At 40.5% G+C, this 14,245-nt stretch overlaps 1 protein-coding gene across 1 annotated transcript in view; it reads left to right on the forward strand.

Annotated features, from left to right (window-relative positions):
• Window positions 1–14,245, forward strand: part of DOK6 (docking protein 6) — a 435,375-nt gene that overhangs the window by 177,923 nt on the left and 243,207 nt on the right. Inside the window, exon 3 of the mRNA XM_055129136.1 lies at window positions 11,718–11,832. Within this exon, the coding sequence (XP_054985111.1) occupies window positions 11,718–11,832 (115 nt within the window). The remainder of the gene's footprint in view (window positions 1–11,717; window positions 11,833–14,245) is intronic.

Below are 14,245 nucleotides of genomic sequence, written 5' to 3' on the forward strand. Positions count from 1 at the left end.
CTCGAGGGTGGCACTGAAGAGTTTCAGTGAAATGGTATCGCCCTGCCGAACCCCTCTCTTTGTAGAATGGTGAGATCCTGGTGGTGAATCCTGGAGGATCTTGATGTACTGAGTTTGAACGCCCTGTTTGGCCAGGGCTTTGATGACCACTTCAGTAGATCTATTCAAAGAAATTCAGATTTCACCTATATATTTACTCTGGAGACAGACCCTTCTTGCATATGACAGCTATTTAAATCTGTGACCACATATGCTTTGTATTTTCATTTATTATTTTGGAATCAATTTTTTACCAGACAGACAAAGTTCAGCAGAGTTTGATCTTTTCTTCCTAGCATGTCTAATATGGACCTTCAAAATGTGGCAAAACCCCATTATGAAATGGTGTCACTGTCATCCCGTTGTTCATCGATTTACTCGAGCGGGCACCAATAACATCTCTATTCCTCCCAGCCTTGAGTTTCTGAGATTAAAGTATTTCAAATGAATGTGCCGAGTCCTATAAAACTTTCCTTAATCTTACCATCACAGCAGTCATGTAAGCTCTGATATCTTGGCGCTATTCTTATAAAGAAGAAAAAAACTGGGATTACGGTGACAGTATAGTGGGTAAGGTACTTGCCTTGCACACAGGTTACCCATGTTCACTCTTCTCTGCCACCACATATGGTCCCCTGAGCCTCACCAGGAGTGATCCCTGAGCACCGCCAGGTGTGGCCCCAAAACCAAAGTAAATATTAAAAACAGGTTTGATTCAAAATGGCTGGCTGTGACATCGTAGTAGGTCATACAATAGAATACGGTGACCACTGAAAAGCCCCATAATGCACAGAAGAAGAGAAATTCCCCTGTGACTTCAGACACGCTTGTTAATTCCAGCGGGATGAATACTGTGTCTCAGCTTTTTTTCTTCCTTTGTCCACAAAAAAATAAATCACCATGTTTGTGTGTGGTTAGAATTAAAGTAGATTTGATGAAATGATGTAAAATGGGATTTTTGGAAGACTGGTTTTTGAGGTTTTCTTTTTTTCTGATATCACCAGCTTTGGCATTTTTTTAACTTTTTCTAGACAGATAGGTTTTTCAGTTTTGCTCATAAATTCATTGGTAGTCAGTTGTTTTTAAGCTTCGTATTAATAGTTGGACTTCTGGTCAGCCTGATTTTCCTTGTTCTTTATTTATTTTCACCTTTTCTCTTTTTGCCTTCATCTGCCTTGCCAGGGATTTCTTTTATTTTAGTTTAATTTTTTTTTTGCAGTCCCTGGGAGCAAACCCGTGTCTCCTGCATGAAAGGCCTGTGTTTTCCCATCGAGCCACATCCCAGCCCAGAAGTTTCTTTTATTAATCCTTTCAAATGGATCTTCTGGGTTTTGTTAAACTTCTCAGTTCTTTCTACATTTTATTGATTTTTGCCTTTATTTCTGAACACGCTTTGTTGTTTTATTTTAACTTCTTCAACAGAATGCCTGAGCTTTTTGTTTTTTAGTGCTATTTTTTGATCCTCAAAAATATTTTGCAAGTATATTTTATGCATTTTTGTATCAGTATTTCAATTTCTAATGTGCTGTTTCATTTAATTAATTGTATTTAGAAATGTTTAGTTTCTTTTTTGGCTTATATGTTCTTAGACATACCAGTTTGCTTTTTATATGTGCCCGATTTATTTTAAATAATACAAATGAAATTATATCATACTATTAAGATAAAATATCATTTACGTAACTTATAAATGATATTTACAAGAGAGTCTCTTGCCCGCACGCCAGGCTGTCTTCCCCGGGGCCCCTCGGAGGGGATGGGCTCCAGCTTCCCTCCTACCCCCCCAAGCAGATCTCCCAGTGGCCAAAGACCACCGGAACCTAGCTACAGCCATGCTCAAGGCCCCTCTCCACACATTCGGACAGGCCTCATGCATGAAGGTACCAGCAGAGGAATCCAGGTGTGTGTAATCCCATCAACGGCCAACATCCAGAGACTTAAAAGCAAATTCCCAGAAGCGAGACAGCCAGGTTAGCGGCCACGTGATATCTTGTAGCCTACTTCTCCCTCTGGGAGAAATTGACAAACTTCTGAGAGTTTCCTGCTCACATGGGACAACCTCACAAGCTTCCCATGGTGTATTCATATGCAAAATCCAGTAACAAGCTGGATCTCATTCCCCTGACCCTGAAAGAGCCTCCAGTGTGACATCATTGGGAGGGCCGAGTCGAGAGAAACTTCTAAGATCTCTGGGAAAGGACCAATGAGAGGTTACTGAGCCCGCTCGAGAAATCGATGATTAACGGGATTTTGTGATTCATGATCATGATACATAACTTGATTCTTAAGACATTATTCATCACCTTTAGACTTGTATAATTAATCCAAATTTGCTAGAACAAAAATGTCTGAATAACTTGCTTAGCTATCTTAGTCTTTTGATTTATTGGTAGCAGTATATATGAGTTTGCAGTCAGATCTAGATAGATAAAATGGTTTGATGCTACTTATTCTGTTTTGCAGAATTCCTTACATGCACTTCTAAGTGGGACAGAATTATTATTTAGCTTTCTTGGAAACGTTGCATAATTGTGCCACCTGTGACTGGACTGTCATTTATTTTTTTTCTCTATTGGATTATGTGCATTACTAGAGAAAGTAATGCAGATGGAGCATCAGGGCACAGTGCAATACTTTTATACTTTTAATCGTCTGAATAATCTTGCCTGTGGACCAAGTTTGAGGGGTCACTGGTGCTGCCACTATTTGAATCTTTCTTACAAGATCTCAAAAATTGAGCACTTTCTCCAAGATTTTCCTGTTCTTGCTTTCATTAGGATCCCAGATTATGACCTTTTCAGATGTGCTCGTATTGTCCGTGTTTTATATATATGGTATAGAAAGTAGATAGCATAGTATATGAAGTATAGCATTTGCTTTGACCCTACATTTAGCAAGAGTTTAGCAACAGTTCATCAGCCTGTGGTTATTTTTCCAAAGATATTTACTCTTTTTTCTCCTATATCATGTTAGATTAGCAACCCTGATCAATTTACTGTCATTCTTCCCAGTTATCAGAATTCCCAGTTGACATTGAACTCCTTTGTCCAATGGGTGCCTGTTCCTATTTTGATTCCATAAATACCAACAAGAATAAGAGTCCAAAAGTCATGATTAGTAGAATGACTTGCTTAAGTAGTATCCAAGAATGCCTTGGTTCTAGTGAATATTACCAATACACCTATTATTTTATACCAGAAATACAAAATTTTGCAAAGGGTGTGGAATCTGTTTAAAGAAGTGGAACTGGAGACTCCTAATTCTTCTACCAGGAAGACAATGGAACTCATCAACATTGTACCCTAACCTTCACTGACTTAAACACCATCTTTTACTCCAACCTTCAAATGGTGGCAGTTTTCTTACGATGCTACTTTTCTGTTCCCTGTAAATGTACCCAAATTAAAAAAGAAAATGTATTATTAGTATTATTAGTCACATCAAGACTGTAAACATGGCAGTTGGCACATTAGAGCCAGAGCTTCTAGTGCATTCCAGAATTTCTCATTGGGATCTTCGAATGGCCTCTCTTATGAATTCCTTTTAGCTTCATCATTTCTGTAACTTTTGAAACGTTAGAGAAGCCACAAAACTGAAGGGCTTGTAGCACAATATCAGGCCAGCCTTGTCCTTGACCATTCCCTCTAATCCCCCATTAACTCTCTACAAGTTCACTCTCTACATAGAGATTTTATGCTTTGTCACTCTATGTCTCTGTTTGCCCAGTGGCTCTCTACTTCCTTTGTGAGTGCCCAGCAGGCATCTGCCCACTAAGAAGGGAACCACATCATGACCATGTGTAGAATGTGTGACTCCGTGGCGGAGGCCACTGCCCCATGTCCACCGTGTCAATAGCAAAGTCTACACTGATGCTATATAATTAAGACTCCCTCCAGGTCATCTGGACTTCCTGATGCAGGAGATGAACCACTGAACTAAATCAGGTTCTGGACAGAGTGCCTTGGCTGAAACCAGATGCTATATGAGTAGCCCAAAGTGGCTACTTTCTTTAATTTCCGCTCTAGTAGTACTGAATCCACACTTACTCTTCTCTCCTGACATATTTCAAGTGGTTTAATATTTGAGAGAACTTAAATCTTTCAAGGATTCCAAAGACTAAGCTTATATACTTATGATCATGAATATGTTGGAATTCTTTGATAGTGAATATATATGGATGGACCTTTTCAGAGCATGTGGTATCAGTCACAGAGCTATGATAATTATTATTTCAGAGGTATACATTCTTATTTTTCTCAGTAACAAAAGGAAAATGTAAGGAAGCAGCTGCTAGAAATGATATAGATTTTATTGAAAAAAGGAAATTGTAAAATTACTATACATTATCATCTAAATATTGAAGTATGCAGTATATAGAGTTATACCAACATTTAAATTATTATTATAAAAGCTTAGAACTCAAGCACAAAGAGGTTGAGATGTATTAGTTAAAAACTAATATTTCATTAAAAGTTCCATCTTCTTTGCTCACTGGAAAATCAATATTCTCCACCCTAATAAAGTGAAGTCTTATTAAACTTGTCTCTAAAATGTGCCATTTTTTTATTCTCAAAAATGAAAACTCTGATTTAATTAAAATATCCATAGAATATTGGTAAAATCCCAGAGTTATTAAGAATTATTACTAATATTAATAACAGTTAAATTTATGCTTTAAATAATTTCATCTACTTTAAAATATTCTGAAAGTTAATTATCTTTTACTTTCAAAATATAATTTGTTTAAAGAAAAAATTACACTTACATAGGTAGTTATCTAATCTCAAATACTGAGACAGTAAACTGATGAGGCACTTTAATAATAATTTCAATATATATTCTTGCCCTCCTTTCCTTTCCTGTCTACTAAAATGTGAAAATCAAATTTTATACCGGGTAAATAAAAATTGCGTTAAACACTAATATTTAGTATAATTTGCACATCTGGGCTATGAGGAAAAATAAGTAACATAAATAGTATGATAATTCTGTAATTGCATAATAAATCTTAATTATTTATTTTGAATGTTGCTAACATTCAAAGGCAGACTTGAAGAAAATACACTCATCAGATTCCTCCTGCTAAATTCAGCAAAATAAAGAGTAGATCAGGTAAGTCTAGCTAAGTCTTTTGATCTTAGTTAGATTAAACAAAAAAAAAGTAAATTCTTTGCCTGGTACTTAGCTTTCTATTTATAACTCTTCAAAGCACCTAAGGATATACCCTGCCTTTCAGACACACAGCCCAGGGTAGCTGTCTGCTCTGTGTATTGTAGTCTTCCCTTTCCTCATGGGATGAAAAAAAGAAATAATCACCTAACAGATATTGCTGCTCTTCACTGTGAATAGTACGCAGCAGAAATGGGAAAGGATTACAAACACATGAATAGCTCCCCCTGTAGAAGTCCAGTTACGTGAAGCATTAATATGCAAATGGCCTGCGCTCAGGAAAGAATGGATGTTTACTTAGTGAGTCCAAAGCAAGAACACAACTGGATTTCACATTGCTTCAAGGAGCCATCTGAATTCAGATTGAAAAAAAAAAAAACATTCAACGTCTTGAAAAAAGTCTCTCCCCACCTCAACCCCACTTCCCAGGAACAAGTTATTAACTCTGGGTGAGTCACTCGGAGAAGAATCAGAAAGATGTTCTGTGGGCCTTGATGGATGACTGTGAGGCTGACAGGAAGATGAAGGAGCAGAGTTGTGGGAGAGGACCGTTCTGTGAAAGACTGTGACCTTTGAGAAGCCAGCATTTTATTCAGGAGAACTGAAAGACTTTGTATATGGCTGCAGCTCACGGGGTGTCAAGGTTGGGGCAAGGTGGGTATAGGACTAGATTAGATGTGCAAGAAGAAAGGTGGATCATTGAAAGGCTGAAACCTTTCTAAAGAGCGAGCACTTCGTTGTAAAGCCTTCTTAGGTGTGGTGAAGTCAGTGAGGGATATTAGGTTTCGACGAATCAGGACAAGAAGATGGGTCGGATGGCTTGGGCCTTTGCCTGCGGGAACTCTAGGTTCTATCCCCGGCACTGAGTGATCACTCAAATACTTCCAGGTATAATCTCCCCATATATATATATGTGTGTGTGTGTATACATATATATATATATATATATATATATATATATATATGCTGCAAAGTTTTAAATTAAAAAGATTTAGAAGGTTCAGATTAAAAATTGTCTAGGGGGCCAGAGTGATAGTACAGTGAGTAGAGTTTTTGCCTTGCATGCGGCCCACCTAGGTTCGATTCCCAGCATCCCATATGGTCCCCTGATTACCACCAGGAGTAGTTCCTGAGTGCAGAGCCAGCAGTAATCCCTGTGCATCGCCAGGTGTGACCCAAAAAGCAGGAAAAAAAGGGAAAAGTTGTCGTTCTCAACACGCAGGAGTCACTGGGCTCTGGCAGCCCTCCCCACTCACAACAAGGCACTCCTCGTGCCCTGTCAAAGGAGGCCGGCAGCCTGTCTGAGAGGGGCTGTGAGCCCTGAGGTGAAGATAAATAGAGTAAGCACGAGCCTCCGGCGATACAGCTCTGTAAAGAAGAACGAGAGGGGATTTTATCTAAATGAACATGGGGGTGGACGAGCCAGGGGAAACACTAACCGAGAAAATAGTCACAGGACCGGACACTTCTTCAAAACCGCATGCAATTCTTGGGGCTGGAGCAATAGCACAGCAGGTAGGGCATTTGCCTTGCATGCAGCCAACCCAGGTTTGATTCTCAGCATCCCATATGGTCCCCTGAGCACCGCCAGGGTAATTCCTGAGTGCAGAGCCAGGAGGAGTAACCCCTGTGCATCGCCGGGTGGGACTCCAAAAATGAAAAAAAAAAAAGCATACGGTTCTTTAAATTGTGGAGAATTTTCAGGGAGGGGAAAGAAAAGGGTGGGACTACTGCTCTCCCAGGGGAAAAAAGAATAGGACGGCTGTTCCTTGTGAACCATCTTCGGTGAAGGCTGTGGGAGCGTCCTCAAGAAGGGAGGTGAGAAATAAAAGAGGGAGGAGGGCAGCCAAGGGAAGAGGGGCCAGGCAGCAGCCCTCTGCTCTGTGGATAATGATTACCAGCTTGGCCGGGATGTCCACAGAGACTCCGGGCAAAGCGGGAATGATGCCTCTGCGGCCGCTGAAAATCCCAAAGGGAAAGGGACAAAGGCGTTGCGGGAAGACCTGGCTCCTTGCCCAACAACTGAAGGGAACAACCACGGCCCTGTTGAGTCGTGTCTGCGAAGCATTCACCTCGGGGGGACCCTAGCGCTTCTGAAGGCATCCGAAGACACCTTGGGGTGATAAAGGGTTCCCACAAAGGTGGGGCTGGCGTTAAACATCAGGAGGAACAAGGGCTGCAAAGGCTCATGCCTGGCCAAGGCCAGATTCTTCCAGGAAACATGTACTGCCGCTAGGGCTTCCTTTGACTTGGGGTAAAATGTAATGAGGTGGGCGACTTGTCACCTTTTAGAAGAGCAGGTGAGGGGCCAGGGTGCTGGGGGGGAGGGGAGGGGGTGCCCAACCAAGGATGTAGCCTTAATTTTAAGATAGAAGGGACATCGAGATAAGCTTCTGTGGGAAAACCATCCTGGGTTTCAGCGGGCGAACAGAGCTGAGTGTAATTTCAGAGCCCCAAAATTGTCCTGGGAGAATCATCTGGATTTTTTTCCTGGGAAATCTTAAACCTGCTGAGGCAAGGATGGAGGGCAGAGAGGAACAGGCCTCTTGGAACATGTCAGATCATAGGGGACCCATCAGAGCAAAAGCATCCACATAATGATAGATGGGAAAACCCTCTCCCAAAGCATCCGTAACGGCAAAGCTCTCTGCTTCCGAACAAATGGCCGGGCTCCTGGCCGCGCCTGGCGGCCAAACTGCCCATCAAAGCTCAGAGTGGCCTGGGAAGGATTCAGCAGGGGGAAAGGAAAAGCAAATGGCTATCTTGTGGATGCAGAGGAATGAGGGTTTAAAAAAAAAAAAAAAGCAATTCTGAATGTCAGTGGCAATCAGGGGAAGCCCCTGAGGTAGGGCTAGGGCGGAGGCGAGTGGGAGGCCCCCAAATCTTTGGCTTCCCCCATAAAGTTCAAACCCAGAGGGCCTGCCAGGGGCCTGGTTTCAGAGGCCTGGTGGCACTCATCTGTGGGATGGGCTCTCCAGTGCAAAAAGAGGGGAGCCGTGAGGCCTTCGTTTTGAGTCCCTCCAGTCCTGTGGAGTCGAGGGTCGGAGCAAGGTCCTTAGCAAACAGTTTTGGAGACGGAGAGTGGGAGGCTCCTGGGGAGAGCAGGCGCTTCCGGTTCTCATATAACCTTTCTCCAGGGGGCAGCCAGAGTCCTGTCCTGCAGCCCTGTGGCCTGGTAAAACCACTCTTCCCCAGAGTCGCCACCCGGGGGCCGCCAGCAGTAGCAGCGCAGCAGGGACAGGGAAAGGAGGAGAGGGGGAGGCAGGAAGGCCCCCAGACAGGTCAGTTGGGGGTATCAAGAGAGGAAGAAGACCTGCCCATGGTGACCACTTAAAAAGAAATGTCACAAGACTGAAGAGGGAGGAAAAGGCAACTCTCAGAGACTCATCTGGCTGGACCCCTGGTGGGATCTTAAGGAAATAGGGGGGGGGGGAGTGGATTTGGGGGTGCAGGTATAAGCCCCTGCCTGGTTGACCCCTGGCCAAATCTCCTTCAGTCTTTATAGCCTCCACAGAACCTCGGATTAAAGCCCAATCAGAGTCTGTAGCTTTCACCATAAACTCGTGATGCTTTAATTTAAAAATGTGAGAAAAGAATTAAAAAAATTAAATGGCATAAGCTAGGGAGTTTATAGAGTTTCTATTAGGGATTTTTATAGTTAGATTTATAAATGTTGACCCTGGCATTTATTGATTTATAGCTGAACAACCCAAAACACTTTTGAGCAGTTTTTTCTTCGACTAAGCAAATTTTCTACTTATTTAATATCTTAGTGCCTTATTAGTCTTCAGTACTTTGCGATTTTTAGTTGTGGCTGTGAAAAATAAACATATCAGACATTTGTATGTTCTTAAAATGGAACATTTATTGGCATATATATTATGAAATTATTCCAGGGTTTTGCAATCTGAATAAACGTTGATAATTATTTTTATGTTACATTGAAAGGTTTGAACATATGCAATATTTCTTTTTCCCTTTACTTTTTAAATTTGAAACATTAAGCATATATCCTCATCAAAAGAAATACAAGTTGTTTTTTAATGGTTGTCAAGTTCATTGACGAACTTCAACCATGAAGGGACCTGCAGAGGAACCCAGGTGTGCGGGACCTGGGGCTGAGATCTCCATGCCTGCTCGGATTGGGACTGGGCCTTCTCCACCCAGATCCCCCATTTTCCAGTATCTTGGCAGCCACACCCACAAGCTGCCCCTGGCAGTAATCCCACCAAAGGCCAACATCCAGAGACTATAAGACCACGCTCCCGGACATGTAATAGCCTTGTTCTTCCTCTTGGAGAAACTGACAAGCTACCAAGAGTTTATGGCCCTCATGGGACAACCTTGCAAGCTTCCCATGGTGTATTCATATCCCAAAATACAGTAAAAGATATATGAATACCTCTCAGAGAGCCCAGCAAGCTACCAAGAGTATCCCGCCGGCATGGCAGAGCCTGGCAAGCTGCCCGTAGCGTATTCAATATGCTAAAAACAGTAACGATAGGTCTCATTCCCCTGACCCTGAAAGAGCCTCCAGTCTTTGGGAAAGACAAGTAAGGAAAGGATGCTAAAATCTCAGGGCTGAGTGTAATGGAGACGTTACTGGTGCCCGCTCGAATAAATTGATGAACAATGGGATGACAGTGATACAGAGATACAGTTAAGTTCAAATAGTATAGTGAATAAAAAGTGGTTAAAGGAGATTTAACTATTTGAGTTTTAACCTAAATGTTTATAATTCGAAACATAAAAAAAAGTTGTATTGGAATGTATGGATTGAAATACATACAACTATATATTTACATATTATTAATTATAATATTTAATGTGAATATATATTCACTATATTTCTGTAGCTTCTCCAAAGCTATAGAAACACTTTAGGAAAGCTTCCAGCCTGATCTGTTAGTACCTGGTGTTATACTGGTCTTCCTACAGAGACGATCTGAGTAGGATTCTCTGCTCCTGCATTTCTTAGTGTCAGGACACACAGTCCAGCAGACACCTGGGACAATTGAACAGTGACAAAGCGACTCATCCTATTCTGGAAGCCAGTGTAAGCATGTCTGCATGAAGAGGTTGTCTGCTTCTCTAAATGTAATTTTACAGAAGAGCAAGCACTTTGTTGGAACTACATCATTTGTCAGATAGCCTAAGGCACTGAGTTAGAAAATGCCTAGAACACTCTTCATTTTGTTAGGTTATCCATTAGTTTGTTTTGTTCCTTTATTCTACAGAGGACAAAAAACAAAAGATGGATCCCATGATATCTGGTTTAATATTCTTTTAGATTTACAAATGAAAATCTCTGAGAGAATTCTTTCCAAGTAGTATAATGAATGTTTTTAGGGCCTTGCTTGTTATAACACACTGTTATATTTATATTGGATTTTATTTAACAGAGTATCACATGATAAATTCCATACATTCTTAAATAATACACAATCTTCATTGCTTTCCAACACTACTTAATCTGCAGACCTTGATTATTTGTTTAGTTTGGTGAGCCAAACAGGCAGAGTTAAATCAGCCTGTGAACACTGCATTTTTCTGGGAAGCAGACACTTTGCTTATATTTAACCACATGAACATTTTCGAATCATTTTCTTGGCTGATAGATGGGTGTCGGTTGGGTGATAGCTATAGGCCTACTAGGAATTTAGACAATTAGGCAGGAATTAGGAGAATGCTAAGATATTAAACCTATACTCAACCAAAATGCTTGAGACCCTCTCCTGTACCATGCTGCTATTGTTTGCATTAAGTATAAGGTTAATTCATTTGTGGAATATAAAATAACATAATATGAGACTGACACCCCAGAACAATAGACACAAGGGCCAGGAGTATTGCCCCATAGTTGGAAGCCTGCCTCATGAGCTGGGGGAGGAGGTAGTTGGGAGGGATCACTCAGTCAATGGGTGGTTGGAGGAATCGTTCGGGATGAGAGATGTGTGCTAAAAGTAGATAAAGGACCAAATGTGATAACCTCTCAGTACCTGTATTGTAAACCATAATGCCCCAAAATAGAGATAATGGGGAAAATTGTCTGCCATGGAGGCAAGGGGAGGGTTAGAGAGGGGGGAGGGGATACTGGGGACATTGGTGGTGGAGAGTGTGCATTGGTGGAAGGATGGGTATTTGATCATTGTGTGACTGAAACTCAAACATGAAAGCTTTGTAACTGTATCTCATGGTGATTCAATAAAAAAAGTATAATTTTAATTTAAAAAAAAACAGGTCTTACTTTCTTGGAGCCATGCTACATTTTTTTTTAACAATTTCAAAAATTTACCAAAATATAAATCTAAATCGACAAACATCTATGACCACAATTCAGAGCACAGTGAAAGCCCTTTGTCCGGTGTGTATGTCTTTGACTTCAGATCATTAGAAATGTGTACAGATGCCCCCTGGAAAGTGCTTCAGGATGGTAGTAAGCCTTTTGATTAAGTATTCCAGGTATGGCTTCTGAGGTGTACTAAGTTAAATTTTTTTTCCCTTTCAAGGTAACTGAGCTACACAACATCAAAAATATAACTAGACTGCCCCGAGAGACGAAGAAGCATGCCGTGGCAATTATCTTCCATGATGAAACTTCAAAGACATTTGCCTGTGACTCAGGTAAGCAATTATGGGCCCATCTACAGCTTGAGGAAATGGGCTGCTCCGAGGGCCCAGATGGCTTCAGATGCACGTTGAGGAGAATGGCTTATTGTCAGGAGAATGGGCGGGGCAGGCTGCGGGAGGGAGCGCATCACGGGCTTCTGCAGATGTCTTGGGTGTGTGTTTATTATCAGTTTGCTTCTGGATGTACTCCCAGTTGTCCCGAAGACTCTGGAGATTTCTTGATATTTTGAGAACGAAGCCAGCCATTTCTGCAAGCAGACTAAGACCAGGATCATAACTTGGATTCTGGGTCCGTGGGTGCACAGTGGGAATTTGGAAGGGCAGTGATAATAACTCTGCCTGGCAAAAAAATGGTGGCAAAGCCTCACCCGACTTCCCCCCGCACCACACACACACACACACACACACACACACACACACAAACACCCCATTAAAATAGAACTTTGAACAATTGGTTGCTTTCAAGGATTCTTATCCTACAGATAACTGCATTTCGGATTGAGTTTTAGCATCCCGGATCCTAAAGCACTCTGACGTGACTGAGACACAGTGCAGTTTCCAGCGTGAACCTGGAGGATTTTTCATTTTGGAGTTCCTCTGCTATGTAACTTATTAGTTGGCTTATTACAGCATTTAAAGATTTTCTTCAATGAAACGGAGCATTCATTTTTGTAATGGATGGATACAAAAAGTGCTGAGTTTGAAAGATGAGAATGCAAAGTAATAGAGTGAAGTCTTTGGGGGGATTTTTACTGAGGGTTTTAAAAGTGATGGAGGCGTTTGAGTTTACTGTTAAAATGCATAGATAGAATTAATGCTAGGTTATACTTTGAAATTAATACTACTCTGCTTCCTCATCTACATCTTGTTTTTGCCAAACTGAATTAAAATGTATTCCACTCTCCCTCTTTCATGCAATGCCTTTATCCCTTTGGCTGTAATTTACTTCACTTGTCATCTGACCTCATTTCATCATATAAAATTGACTTTTTGGGCAAAGCCTAGAAGTCTGTTAACTGGTACTATGAATTCTCATTTTGTAATAAAATCTTCCCCCAACTTGCTGGAATCATACATTAATATTCCAAAGTATTTTTACCTTTCTGTTTTTAAACTGCTGAACCCATTTCAATTTTCTCTGACTTCCTTAATAATGTCTCATATGAAAAGCTAATAACCAAGAGAAAATTAGTTATCAAAAGAAATAAATTTCACTACCATTTATATGTTTTCATTTTTCCTCCATTTGTAGTACATCACTATTGCTCGGGCATTCGGCATGTTCTGAGATTCCCGTGAGCCTGTTGTGGCCTTGTAGCGGTAATGCAGTCTGTCGTTTCAGATAAGGATGATTTTGAATTATGTTTCTACATAATTATTCTGAAACTCAGACTCACAGGTTGCTATCAACAGTCTGAAAATGGGAGTTTGGGGGAATTTTGTTGTTTTGTTTTCTTTGGCAGTGAAGGTTGTTTCATGGTTTTTGCAAGAATTTGGGGGGACTGAGAGATTCTTCATTAAAATAAAAGGGTCTTAATTTCCAAGAGAATAATTTCCTAGTGATGAGACTGAATTTAGATTCAAATGTATAAATAGGACGCTTTTATCTAAATTTCTATCAAAGAATTTCCAACTAATTTAAATTACAACTTATCAGAGAGTATTGTGTTTTAAAATGACTTCTATATGTTAATAAAATGCTCTGCTTGGAACTACTTAAGGACATGTTTAAGAAACAACAATGCAGTTTTTTTATTGACTTAACTTTGTGGCACATGCTAATGGATAAACACAAACAAGCAATTTGAGTACTTTTTCTTGCAAATTATATTTTTTCAGATACAGCTTAAGATGTAGTAGTTCAGATCCTTTGATAAAATGGAAAAATTACAGGGAAAAAAGTCAAACCCTAAAATAATCAGGAAAGTGAAAGTCTAGATAGCAGTAGTGGTATAAAGCCAAAATTTAAAGGAATTTTTATATATTTTTAATGAAAATGGGGGTAAGAGTACTTTCTCCTTGTGACCAATAAGAATAGGAATTGTTTCTATCATTTCCTTCAAGATAAGTGCAACTGCTATGAAATAAATCTGCATCCCCTTAACTCATGGAAGCACAGTGGAATGCATCCCCTGCATACAACCTGCCAGAGCATGAGGTTGTCCCTTAGATACATCATGTGTAATGACAACAAAGCTGGGATCCATTGAATTCCTATCAAAAGTGGTTGAACAAATAGTAGCAGATCCTTATCACAAAATCACTAGCACTTTGGGGGAAGAATTCCAGTTCAACCAAATGCTTTAAGTCATTTCTGTGAAATTTACTTTTTTGAGAAGAACAACCAGTAGAGAGGGATGTATTTTAAAGGGATATATCCTTTACCCAGGTATCACTTGGAAAGAAA

The sequence above is a fragment of the Sorex araneus genome, chromosome 2 (assembly GCF_027595985.1).
Source record: "Sorex araneus isolate mSorAra2 chromosome 2, mSorAra2.pri, whole genome shotgun sequence".
In the NCBI taxonomy this organism is placed as follows: Eukaryota; Metazoa; Chordata; class Mammalia; order Eulipotyphla; family Soricidae; genus Sorex; species Sorex araneus.